The sequence below is a fragment of the Oncorhynchus nerka genome, linkage group LG20 (assembly GCF_034236695.1).
Source record: "Oncorhynchus nerka isolate Pitt River linkage group LG20, Oner_Uvic_2.0, whole genome shotgun sequence".
NCBI classification, from domain to species: domain Eukaryota; kingdom Metazoa; phylum Chordata; class Actinopteri; order Salmoniformes; family Salmonidae; genus Oncorhynchus; species Oncorhynchus nerka.
Genome location: NC_088415.1, coordinates 55,854,471 through 55,867,741, shown reverse-complemented (window position 1 = coordinate 55,867,741; position 13,271 = coordinate 55,854,471). Strand labels below are relative to the sequence as shown.

Sequence of the window (13,271 nt, the reverse complement as noted above, 5' to 3'; positions counted from 1 at the left end):
AGGGGAGTTGCAGTGAGGTTAGTGGAAGAACAGCATCTAGTAAAGATGAGGTCGAGCGTATTGCCTGCCTTGTGAGTAGGGGGAAGGTGAGAGGGTGAGGTCAAAAGAGGAGAGGAGTGGAAAGAAGGAGGCAGAGAGGAATGAGTCAAAGGTAGACGTGGGGAGGTTAAAGTCGCCCAGAACTGTGAGAGGTGAGCCGTCCTCAGGAAAGGAGCTTATCAAGGCATCAAGCTCATTGATGAACTCTCCGAGGGAACCTGGAGGGCGATAAATGATAAGGATGTTAAGCTTGAAAGGGCTGGTAACTGTGACAGCATGGAATTCAAAGGAGGCGATAGACAGATGGGTAAGGGGAGAAAGAGAGAATGACCACTTGGGAGAGATGAGGATCCCGGTGCCACCAACCCGCTGACCAGAAGCTCTCGGGGTGTGCGAGAACACGTGGGCGGACGAGGAGAGAGCAGTAGGAGTAGCAGTGTTATCTGTGGTGATCCATGTTTCCGTCAGTGCCAAGAAGTCGAGGGACTGGAGGGAGGCATAGGCTGAGATGAACTCTGCCTTGTTGGCCGCAGATCGGCAGTTCCAGAGGCTACCGGAGACCTGGAACTCCACGTGGGTCGTGCGCGCTGGGACCACCAGATTAGGGTGGCCGCGGCCACGCGGTGTGGAGCGTTTGTATGGTCTGTGCAGAGAGGAGAGAACAGGGATAGACAGACACATAGTTGACAGGCTACACAAGAGGCTACGCTAATGCAAAGGAGATTGGAATGACAAGTGGACTACACGTCTCGAGTGTTCAGAAAGTTAAGCTTACGTAGCAAGAATCTTATTGACTAAAATGATTAAAATGATACAGTACTGCTGAAGTAGGCTAGCTGGCAGAGGCTGCGTTGTTGACTATGTAGGCTAGCTGGCATTGGCTGCGTTGTTGACACTACACTAATCAAGTCGTTCCGTTGAGTGTAATAGTTTCTACTGTGCTGCTATTCGGGGCTAGCTGGCTAGCTAGCAGTGTTGATTACGTTACGTTGCGTTAAAAGAACGACAATAGCTGGCTAGCTAACCTAGGAAATCGCTCTAGACTACACAATTATCTTTGATACAAAGACGGCTATGTAGCTAGCTATGTAGCTAGCTACGATCAAACAAATCAAGCCGTTGTACTGTAATGAAATGAAATGAAAATGTGATACCAGCTGTGGAGCGAATGCGACCGGGTTGTTGAGTGAGGAAGTTCTATTCGGTAGACGTTGGCTAGCTGTTGGCTAGCTAGCAGTGTCTCCTACGTTAAGGACGACAAATAGCTGGCTAGCTAACCTCGGTAAATTAAGATAATCACTCTAAGACTACACACTCTAAACTACACAATTATCTTGGATACGAAGACAGCAAAGACAACTATGTAGCTAGCTAACACTACACTAATCAAGTCGTTCAGTTGAGTGTAATAGTTTTTACAGTGCTGCTATTCGGAAGACGGTGGACGTTTGCTAGCTGGCTAGCTGGCTAGCTGCTGGGCAGATAGCAGTGTAGACTACGTTAGGACGACGAAATACGATAATTACGCAATTATCTTTGAAACAAAGACGGCTATGTAGCTAGCTAAGAAGAAATTGCTAAGATTAGACACGGTATTGGGATGGCAATGGATGTCATAAGGTGAATGCACCAATTTGTAAGTCGCTCTGGATAAGAGCGTCTGCTAAATGACTTAAATGTAAATGTAAATGTAGACAAATCAAACCGTTGTACTATAATGAAATGTAATGAAATGTAATGAAAAGTTATACTACCTGCAGACCGAAGCGCTCGGATGCGGTGCTGGTATAATGGATGCAACTTCTGTTTTCTTTGTGACTTGTGGGAATTCTCTATGGTTCTAAATCAATAGTTGTTTAGCAGTCCGAAAATGTCAGGAACATTAACTTGCTTGACCATGCTGTAGGTCATGTAACTGTTTGTCACATGCAATATGCTTTGTGGACTCCACTGGACAGAGGTTGCTCTCCGGTTTTGTGATGAAACAAAGGTATGGTTGACTTTATTCTTCCACGTTGTCTTCTTATTTTCTTAGCCTTAGGCCTATATATCACAGTGGCAAGGCATATGAACTAACAGGAAATAGAGCAAACAACGCAATTATCACAACACGTAGGTTGTGTGTGGGGGGGGGGTGTGTGTACTAAACTAACATATGGAATTGTTTTAAGATGGTTATACCATGGATCATGTTATATTTTATCATAATTATTTAAGATTTTTATCAAAATTATTTAATAAAATATTGAACTTTGCCTTCACTACTATAGCCCATAGATACGCATTGAATAACACATTCATAAATAGTCAAAAAGACAGTCAAAGTATAATAAGGAATAAGGTTTTGAAATGTCTGTCTGATATCTAGGAGATATTAGCAAGCTCAGAAAATATTAGATTTTTTGGGACACATATTTAACCCCTTATTTTGGTGGTACAGAACTACCTCCATACTTCCAATCATTTGTATGGGTTTCCTTCAAAATGGAGAACAACATCGTGTTCGTGAGAGTCTCCCCTTTCCATAGTGGGGTCATATTAGTTTGTAGCTCAAAAAGTTTGGACGCTACAGACAGAAGTTGGCACATCAGCGTTACCGACTTCAGACGAGTCCTGTGACACTTGTGGGCGTCGTAGAGCAAAACGGATAACACCATTATGTCCGAAGACCGATTTTCGGATGTCTCATTGTCTGACAAACACAGCTGAAGCTGGGTCACCTTCCACTGCAGAAGGCCGACATAGGCAGATGCTGTGGATTGAGACACAGCCCACGCAAAAAACCTGATACAGTATCTCTAGCTTAAACTGACGATTTTGAAGGATTTGTTTTTGTTATGTTACTTAGATTGACTCACGTGCATTAATAGACTCTTAAGGTTGAATTTCAAATCATTTCTGGGTAACAATTAAGTACCTTACTGTGATTGTTTTAAATCAAAATGCTCAAAAAGAAACCAAAATAGCTTCTTAGCAAAGATACATTTCTCAAGCTAGAATGTTGCTAGGACTGTCTGGGAGTGGTCTTATTGGGGAGGGAAAAATTAAAACTAGCTGTTATTGGGAGAGAGTTATGGAACTCTCTTTTTTATTGGTCTATTAACTGATTTACCGCCTGGTTATGACACCAGGCAGACCAAAACTCCATCCCACCAAGACAGGAGGAAATTTTAGTCTTTCTTTTCAAAGAGCATTATGATAATGTTTACAATTTCATAGTATTATTCCAAACTCAGAGTCAGTGGTGTAGTGGAAGGTTTACGCAGGTATATGCCGTAGACCCACTTTTTTTGTGGGCATTACGTATACTCATTTTTTAATCCCCACGATGCGTATCCTAGTAGTGTAGTGGAGGAATATTCAGCATCAACGAATAAGGCTGATGGAACAGATCACAATGTTTTGCTTAAAATGTGGATAAATTATTATTTCTTATTACACGGAGGTAGGCCTTTGTGCAAATGTTCCAAAATACAATGTGCAGGAAAATGCGCGCGATCATGGACAGAGATGGGGAATATCATTAAAAATATAGAAAGAGCGGAGATCTAAAGATGCAACAACTATCATGGACAGAGATGGGAATATCATTCAAAATATAGAAAGAGCGGAGATCTAAAGATGCAACAACTATCATGGACAGAGATGGGAATATCATTCAAAATATAGAAAGAGCGGTGATCTAAAGATGCAACAACTATCATGGACAGAGATGGGAATATCATTCAAAATATAGAAAGAGCGGAGATCTAAAGATGCAACAACTATCATGGACAGAGATGGGAATATCATTAAAAATATAGAAAGAGCGGAGATCTAAAGATGCAACAACTATCATGGACAGAGATGGGAATATCATTAAAAATATAGAAAGAGCGGAGATCTAAAGATGCAACAACTATCATGGACAGAGATGGGAATATCATTAAAAAAATATAGAAAGTGCGGAGATCTAAAGATGCAACAACTATCATGGACAGAGATGGGAATATCATAAAAAATATAGAAAGAGCAGAGTTCTAAAGATGCAACAACTATCATGGGCTGCTAATCTGACAAGGATAATGCCTTTGGATGCTAGACAAGGAAAGAAAGTTGATTTGAAAACCAATAGAACAAGAGCACATATGAGGAAATATTTATCAAATAATTGCTTCCACGTTTCTATGGTTGAATTTTGGCTATAGGCTACTTTGTAACAAGAAGTAAGACATGCCTCATAATATGAGGTAAAACGACCAGGTTTCAAACTATTAAGGAACAGGAGAAATATAGCGATGCTAACGATAAGCCTAACCATCTTCTGGTAGATGGAAAGGCTTTTCCAAAAACCTTCTCAATTAAATGTTAAAGGGAAACTTAAAATGTTAACTTCATATGTGAAAATGGCGCATTTCTATGCTTTGTAGTAAAAAAAGATAGAGGACAATAAGTGTTTTCAATGAGATCATCAACCAATTAGGATATAATTAGGAGGAAATTAGTAGGCAATGCCTACTCATAATTGGTTAAAATCACACGACTCACACCGATGATGTCATTGGAAACACATCTTTCTCTATCTTTTTTTACTACAAAACATAGAAACGCGCAATTTCACCTACAGTACCTTATGTTGATGTTGGGGTGGTGCTGGCAGAATCATATTGTGATCGTTTGCATCAAACCAGTGACCATGTGTTTTGCAAACTCCCTCTCATGTGCGCTACAGAAACACAGCAAACCAAACAACAGTGCTACATGCCTGCACAGTTGAATTAAATGGTAGGCCTAACTACAATCAAAAATGTACATTTCTTAGATTTTTCCCAGACCTCAAAAGTGGTCTCCTGATGTGGTTTAAACATTGTTGTGGACAAAGAACATCCAATTTAGTTTTTTTTTCTATTTAAAAAGTGTAACCTTGAGAGCGAAAACCTTAAAAAATGTGAAAATCTGTGAGTATCTGACTCAGTTGATAGTCTCTGTTTCAATAGTAGGCCGCTATTAGCCTACAAAATGGGTGGAGGCTGTTGAGGGGAGGACGGCTCATAATAATGTCTGAAACCATGTGTTTGACGTATTTGATACCATTCCACTTATTCTGCTCCAACCATTCCTCCCCAATTAAGGTGCCACCAACCTCTTGTTGCCTACTTGCACAGTATTGCTTGGGTTGGCCTGGCTGTGAAAGACCAATATGGGATTTATCATTTTAGGTAATTCAGAGTGTATGTCACTATTTGTCATTTAAAAAAAAATTCACACAGGGCACCTTTCCTTCACTGGGCTGGCCGTTTGGGGTTTTTGGGGCAAAATTTTTGAAGTATACCCACGTCTCCAGGCACCACTGCACCACTGCTCATAGTGTGGAAATATACATTGAGTGAACAGAACAGTAGAAACACCTTCCTAATATTGAGTTGCACCCCCTTTTTCAGCCTCAATTCGTTGGGGCATGGGCATGCTGGCCCATGTTGACTCCAATGCTTCCCACAGTTGTGTTAAGTTGGCTGGATGTCCTTTGGGTGGTGGACCATTCTTGATACACACGGGAAACTGTTGAGCATGAAAAATACAGCAGCATTGCAGTTCTTTACTAACTCAAACCAGTGCGCCTGGCACCTATAGCCATACCCCGTTCAAAGGCACTTACATATTTTGTCTTGCCCATTCACCTTCTGAATGGCACACTATACAATCCGTGTCTCAGTTGTCTCGAGCCTTAAAAATCCTTCTTTAACCTGTCTCCTTCCCTTCATCTACACTGATTGAAGAGGATTTAACAGGCGACATCAATAAGTGATCATAGCTTTCACCTGGATTCACCTGGTCCGTCTATGTCATGGAAAGAGCATGTGCTACTAATGTTTTGTACACTCAGTGTATATAAAACACAGGAAATCACTTTTTGACTGCACTGGGCCTTTAAGTAATCTTTTTCTTCATCTTTTGATCAGGTGGGCTGTATGTTTGTGAAGATCTCTCAGCCCAATAAGCGAGCGGAGACCCTGGTTTTTTCTAAGAATGCAGTGATCTCTCTGAGAGATGACAAACTGTGTTTGATGTTCCGGGTGGGGGACCTGCGCAGCTCCCACATTGTAGGGGCCAACATGAGGGCCAAACTCATCAAATCTAAACAGACTCAGGAAGGTGAGGCTAACATACCATCCATCGCCACACAAGGTCTGCATCAAAATGGCACCCTATTCCCTATATAGTGCACTACTTTTGGTCAAAAGTAGTGCACTGTATGGGGAATAGGGTACCATTTGGGATGCAGATATATCTTTTCACATAATCTGTTTATTATGGAAGCTTTTGGAAACTATTCAGACCCCTTTACTTTTTCCATTTTGTTATGTTACAGCGTTATTCTAAAATTGATTAAATTATATATTTTTCTCATCATTCTACACACAATAGCCCATAATGACAAAGTAAAAACCGGTTTTAGAAATGTTTGAACATTTATTGAAATGAAAAAAACTGAAATACCTTATTTAAGTAAGTATTCAAACCCTTTGCTATAAGACTCAAAATTGAGCTCAGGTGCATCCTGTTTCCTTTGATCATCCTTGAGATGTTTCTACGATTTGATTGGAGTCCACCAATTCAATTGATTGGACATGATTTGGAAAGGCACACACCTGTCTATATAAGGTCCCACAGTTGACAATGCATGTCAGAGCAAAAACCAAGCCATGAGGTCGAAGGAATTATCCGTAGAGCTCCGAGACAGGATTGTGTCGAGGCACAGATCTGGGGAAGGGTACCAAAACAATTCTGCAGTATTGAAGGTCCCCAAGAACACAAGTGGCCTCCATCATTCTTAAATGGAAGTAGTTTGGAACCACAAAGACTCTTCCTAGAGCTGGCCGCCTGGCCAAACTGAGCAATCTGGGGTGAAGGGCCTTTGTCAAGGAGGTGACCAAGAACCAGATGGTCACTCTGACAGAGCTCCAGAGTTCCTCTGTGGAGATGGGAGAACCTTCCAGAAGGACAACCATCACTGCAGCACTCCACCAATCAGGCCTTTATGGTAGAGTGGCCAGACAGAAGCCACTCCTCATTACAAGTCACATGACAGCCCGCTTGGAGTTTGTCAAAAGGCACCTAAAGGACTCACAGACCATGAGAAACAAGATTATCTGGTCTGATGAAACCAAGATTGAACTCTGGAGGAAACCTGGCACTGCTCATCACCTGGCCAATGCCATCTCTATGGTGAAGCCATATACAGGTGTGCCAAGCTTGTAGCGTCATAGTCAAGAAGACTCGAGGCTGTAACCGCTGCCAAAGGTGCAACAAATTATTGAGTAACGGGTTTGAATACTTATGTAAATGTGAAATGTTATAAAAAAGTTTTTACAATCATGTCTCAGAGCTCCGCTGGGAATTCCTTCGACCTCATGGCTTGGTTTTTGCTGCACTGTCAACTTTGGGACCTTATGTAATGTTTTCAACCTCGTGTTGCGGTTCGGGGTCACGACTAGTCATAAACCTTGGCTGCAGCATGTTTTATACCCCAGGGTAGGAAGGGCATTCCCATCTTTATGACACGCTCTCTGGGTTCCCTGGGGCGTAGCTAGTTATGAGGCAAGGTATTATAAATTGCTATGATCTCGTTTAGACAACTAAAATCACAGTCTTATCGTCACTAAACCATTCTCTTTCATCTGGATATTTTCTACACAACAAAGTATGTAAACATCACATACATATTATGAAAACTCTTCAAGTTAGAATGTTTTCGTTATAAGGTCTTCATTTAACTTTTAATAACATAACAAAATCGACATTAATTTTCAAATGACATCTATCATTGTCACCACCATTTTGGCTGATGAAATATAACGTCACAAAGTCCATTTCTTGCATGTTACAGTTCTGAGGTAGATTCTCCATAAGGCCCAAACAGACAATCCAGCCCCCCCCATCAATCCCTCTATACTTCTCCCCTCTGCAGGAGGGAGAGATATCTCTGTAGAACCGTGATCCGCTTTGTCATTACGGGGTATTTTGTGTAGATTGCTGAGGATTTTTTTTTTTAAATCCATTTTAGAATAAGGCTGTAACGTAACAAAATGTGAAAAAAGTCAAGGGGTATGAATACTTTCTGAAGGCACTGATATATACTACCGGTCAAAAGTTTTAGAACACCTCCTCATTCAAGGGTTTTTCTTTATTTTTACTATTTTCTATATTGTAGAATAATAATGAGGATACATTTGGATTTATGAACTTTAAATCCTTATTAATCATTAGTTGTAATAGAGAAATGAGTGGTGCTAAAACCCTTAACCTCTGGTGTAGCCCCTCGGCTATCTGTAGGAGGAAAGTATATGGTGGGGGCAATTATGCTTGGAATGTACTGAGTGTAGGGAAAGCGATCACAGGCATTGATAAGGGGAGTGAGCCATGGATTAGTGAGATCAGGTGAGTTCACATTAAGGGAGAAATAAACTTTTATGGCCCGTATCACGTCGTGTCCTGCCTGGCAGTAAAGATAGACTAGGAGAAAGGGTTAAATATCACTGATTGTGTGAAAAGGTTTTTGTCTAATGCAGCTGTATTGATCTTCTGGGAAGAATAAACTTGGTTTAAGCTTTCATAGTGTACGTCGAGTTTTTACTCTGAGAATTATAACCTAACAGTGAAGACATCAATACTATGAAATAGCACATATGGAATCATATAGTAACCAAAAAAGTGTTAAACAAATCTAAATATATTTTGAGATTGTTCAAATAGCCACCCTTTGCCTTGATGACAGCTTTGCAAACTCTTGGCATTCTCTTAACCAGCTTCATGAGGAATGCTTTTCCAACAGTCTTGAAGGAGTTCCCACATACGCTGAGCACTTGTTGGCTGCTTTTCCTTCACTCTGTGGTCCAACTCATCCCAAACTATCTCAATTTGGTTGAAGTTGGGTGATTGTGGAGGCCAGGTCATCTGATGCAGCACTCCATCACTTTCCTTCTTGGTAAAAGTCTGGAGGTGTATTTTGGGTCATTTTCCTGTTGAAAAGCAAATTATAGTCCCACTAAGCGCAAACCAGATGGGATGGCATATCGCTGCAGAATTCTGTGCTAGCCATGCTGTTTAAGTGTGCCTTGAAATTCTAAAGAAATCACTGACAGTGTCACCAGCAAAACACATCCACATCTCCTCCTCTATGCGTCACGATGGGAACCACACATGCCGAGATCATTTGTTCACCTACTCTGCGTCTCACAAAGACATGGTGGTTGGAACCAAAAATCTCAAATTTGGATTCATCAGACCAAAGGACAGATTTCCACCGGTCTAATGTCCTTTGCTCGTGTTTCTTGGCCCAAGCAAGTCTCTTCTTCTTATTGGTATCCTTTAGTAGTGGTTTCTTTGCAGAACATTTTTCCATGAAGGCCTGATTCACGCAGTCTCCTCTGAACAGTTGATGTTGAGGTGTGTCTGTTACTTGAACTCTGTGAAGCATTTATTTGGGCTGCAATCTGTGGTTGTTAACTCAAATGAACTTATCTTCTGCAGCAGAGGTAACTTTGGGTCTTCCTTTCTTGTGGCGGTCCTCATGAGAGCCAGTTTCATCATAGCGCATGATGGTTTTTGCGACTGCACTTGAAGAAACTTTAAAAGTTCTTGACATTTTCCGCATTGACTGACCTCCATGTCTTAAGGTAATGATGGACTGTCATTTCTCTTTGCTTATTTGAGCTGTTCTTGCCATAATATGGTATTTTACCAAATAGGGCTATCTTCTGTATACCACCCCTACCTTGTCACAACACAACTGATTGGCTTAAACGCATCAAGAAGGAAAGAAATACCACAAATGAACTTCTAACAAGGCACACCTGTTAATTGAAATGCATCCAGGTGACTACCTCATGATTGAGCTGGTTGAGAGAATACCAAGAGTGTGCAAAGCTATCATCAAGGCAAAGGGTGGCTACTTTGAGGAATCTCAAATCTCAAATATATTTTGATTTGTTTAACACTTTTTTGTTTTGTACATGATTCCATTTGTGTAATTTCATAGTTTTGATGTCTTCACTATTATTCTACAATGTAGAAAATAGTCAAATTTAATAAAAACCCTTGAATGAGTAGTTGTGTCCAAACTTTTTACTGGTACAGTATATGCATATTTCCTGGTTACAGATGAATCCTAGTCCTGGACTGAAAACCTAGCCCTGAAGGTCTTATAAGTCACTTCTCACCTGCTCTCTCGTGCTCCCTCTCTCCTCATCTCGCCCTGCCTCTCCATTTCTCCCCCTCTCGCCTGCCTCTCCAGGTGAGTTTATCCCTCTGGACCAGACAGACATCAGTGTCGGTTTTGAGACAGGGGACGACCGCCTGTTCCTGGTGTCTCCACTGGTCATCTCCCACGAGATTGACCACCACTCGCCCTTCTGGGACATGTCTCAAGGCCAGCTGGAGAAAGACGACTTCGAAATGGTCGTCATCCTGGAGGGAATGGTGGAGGCCACTGGTTAGTCCATGATCATGTTCTCATGATCTATTATGAGACTGTTGTATAGTGTGGTGCACACACAGAGATCCTGCAGACACACACACACACACACACACACACAGTGAATTATATGATACCTATGGGTGCACCATGCTTTGAAAGTGGAAGTGACTTCACCGCCCACTGAGAAAATATTTGCTTAGTCATCATAGTAGCTGAAGGTGAGCTGCCAGGGAAGGTTAATACAGTATGTGTTCTCACTATGGGTGTGTGTGTGTGTGTGTGTGTGTGTGTGTGTGTGTGTGTGTGTGTGTGTGTGTGTGTTGGCGCCCCCAGGTATGACGTGCCAGGCGCGGAGCTCTTACCTGGCAGATGAGGTCCAGTGGGGTCACAGGTTCAGCCCTATGATGTCACTGGCCGAAGGGTTCTTTGACATCGACTATGGCGCCTTCCATCAAACCTTAGAGGTAAGAACACACAAACACACAACACTCCAGAAAGAGGAAAGGCTGAAAGCAGCAAGGGCCGCGGTGTGTTGGGGCTCCCGAGTGGTGCAGCGGTCTAAGGCACTGCATCTCAGTGCATGAGGCGTCACTATAGTCCCTGGTTCGTATCCAGGCTGAATCACATCTGGCCGTGATTGGGAGTTCCATAGGGCGGCGCACAATTGGCCCAGCGTCGTCTGAGTTTGGCCAGGATAGGCCATCATTGTTAATAAGAATTTGTTCTTAACTGACTTGCCTAGTTAAATAAAGGTTAAATAAATAAGTGTTAGCGATCACCATCCGTTTTGTCACTAAAGCACCTTATACCACCCACCACTGCGACTTGTACGCTCTAGTCGGCTGGCCCTCGCTACATATTCGTCGCCAGACCCACTGGCTCCAGGTCATCTACAAGTCCATGCTAGGTAAAGCTCCGCCTTATCTCAGTTCACTGGTCACGATGGCAACACCCATCCGTAGCACGCGCTCCAGCAGGTGTATCTCACTGATCATCCCTAAAGCCAACACCTCATTTGGCCGCCTTTCGTTCCAGTTCTCTGCTGCCTGTGACTGGAACGAATTGCAAAAATCGCTGAAGTTGGAGACTTTTATCTCCCTCACCAACTTCAAACATCTGCTATCTGAGCAGCTAACCGATCGCTGCAGCTGTACATAGTCTATCGGCAAATAGCCCACCCCTTTTTACCTACCTCATCCCCATACTGTTTTTATTTATTTACTTTTCTGCTCTTTTGCACACCAATATCTCTACCTGTACATGACCATCTGATCATTTATCACTCCAGTGTTAATCTGCAAAATTGTAATTATTCGCCTACCTCCTCATGCCTTTTGCACACATTGTATATAGACTCCCCCCTTTTTTTCTTTTTTTTCTTCCTATTGTGTTATTGACTTGTTAATTGTTTACTCCATGTGTAACTCTGTGTTGTCTGCTCACACTGCTATGCTTTATCTTGGCCAGGTCGCAGTTGCAAATGAGAACTTGTTCTCAACTAGCCTACCTGGTTAAATAAAGGTGAAATAAAAAAATAAAAAATAAACATGCTGGATGCGGTGGCGATTCAACATGTGGAAATAAACAGCTGCTTTTAATCATGTACCTGGCTATGTGCATCACTACCACTAGAACAAAACACATTTTACATTTTACATTTACATTTAAGTCATTTAGCAGACGCTCTTATCCAGAGCGACTTACAAATTGGTGCATTCACCTTATGACATCCAGTGGAACAGTAGTGCATCTAAATCTTTTAAGGGGGGGGGGTGAGAGGGATTACTTCATCCTATCCTAGGTATTCCTTAAAGAGGTGGGGTTTCAGGTGTCTCCGGAAGGTGGTGATTGACTCCGCTGTCCTGGCGTCGTGAGGGAGTTTGTTCCACCATTGGGGGGCCAGAGCAGCGAACAGTTTTGACTGGGCTGAGCGGGAACTGTACTTCCTCAGTGGTAGGGAGGCGAGCAGGCCAGAGGTGGATGAACGCAGTGCCCTTGTTTGGGTGTAGGGCCTGATCAGAGCCTGGAGGTACTGAGGTGCCGTTCCCCTCACAGCTCCGTAGGCAAGCACCATGGTCTTGTAGCGGATGCGAGCTTCAACTGGAAGCCAGTGGAGAGAGCGGAGGAGCGGGGTGACGTGAGAGAACTTGGGAAGGTTGAACACCAGACGGGCTGCGGCGTTCTGGATGAGTTGTAGGGTTTAATGGCACAGGCAGGGAGCCCAGCCAACAGCGAGTTGCAGTAATCCAGACGGGAGATGACGAGTGCCTGGATTAAGGTTCAGCTTGAGGTGGTGATCCGTCATCCACACTGATATGTCTGCCAGACATGCAGAGATGCGATTCGCCACCTGGTCATCAGAAGGGGAAAGGAGAAGATTAATTGTGTGTCGTCTGCATAGCAATGATAGGAGAGACCATGTGAGGTTATGACAGAGCCAAGTGACTTGGTGTATAGCGAGAATAGGAGAGGGCCTAGAACAGAGCCCTGGGGGACGCCAGTGGTGAGAGCGCGTGGTGAGGAGACAGATTCTCGCCACGCCACCTGGTAGGAGCGACCTGTCAGGTAGGACGCAATCCAAGCGTGGGCCGCGCCGGAGATGCCCAACTCGGAGAGGGTGGAGAGGAGGATCTGATGGTTCACAGTATCGAAGGCAGCCGATAGGTCTAGAAGGATGAGAGCAGAGGAGAGAGAGTTAGCTTTAGCAGTGCGGAGCGCCTCCGTGATACAGAGAAGAGCAGTCTCAGTTGAATGACTAGTCTTGAAACCTGACTGA

The 13,271-nt window shown here is 43.0% G+C and overlaps 1 protein-coding gene across 1 annotated transcript in view; it reads left to right on the top strand.

The window, feature by feature from the left end:
* LOC115102833 (G protein-activated inward rectifier potassium channel 3-like) overlaps nucleotides 1–13,271 on the top strand; it is a 28,581-nt gene that overhangs the window by 9,415 nt on the left and 5,895 nt on the right. Inside the window, exons 5-7 of the mRNA XM_029623166.2 lie at nucleotides 5,979–6,171; nucleotides 10,313–10,510; nucleotides 10,829–10,959. Coding sequence (XP_029479026.1) covers nucleotides 5,979–6,171; nucleotides 10,313–10,510; nucleotides 10,829–10,959 — 522 coding nt within the window. The remainder of the gene's footprint in view (nucleotides 1–5,978; nucleotides 6,172–10,312; nucleotides 10,511–10,828; nucleotides 10,960–13,271) is intronic.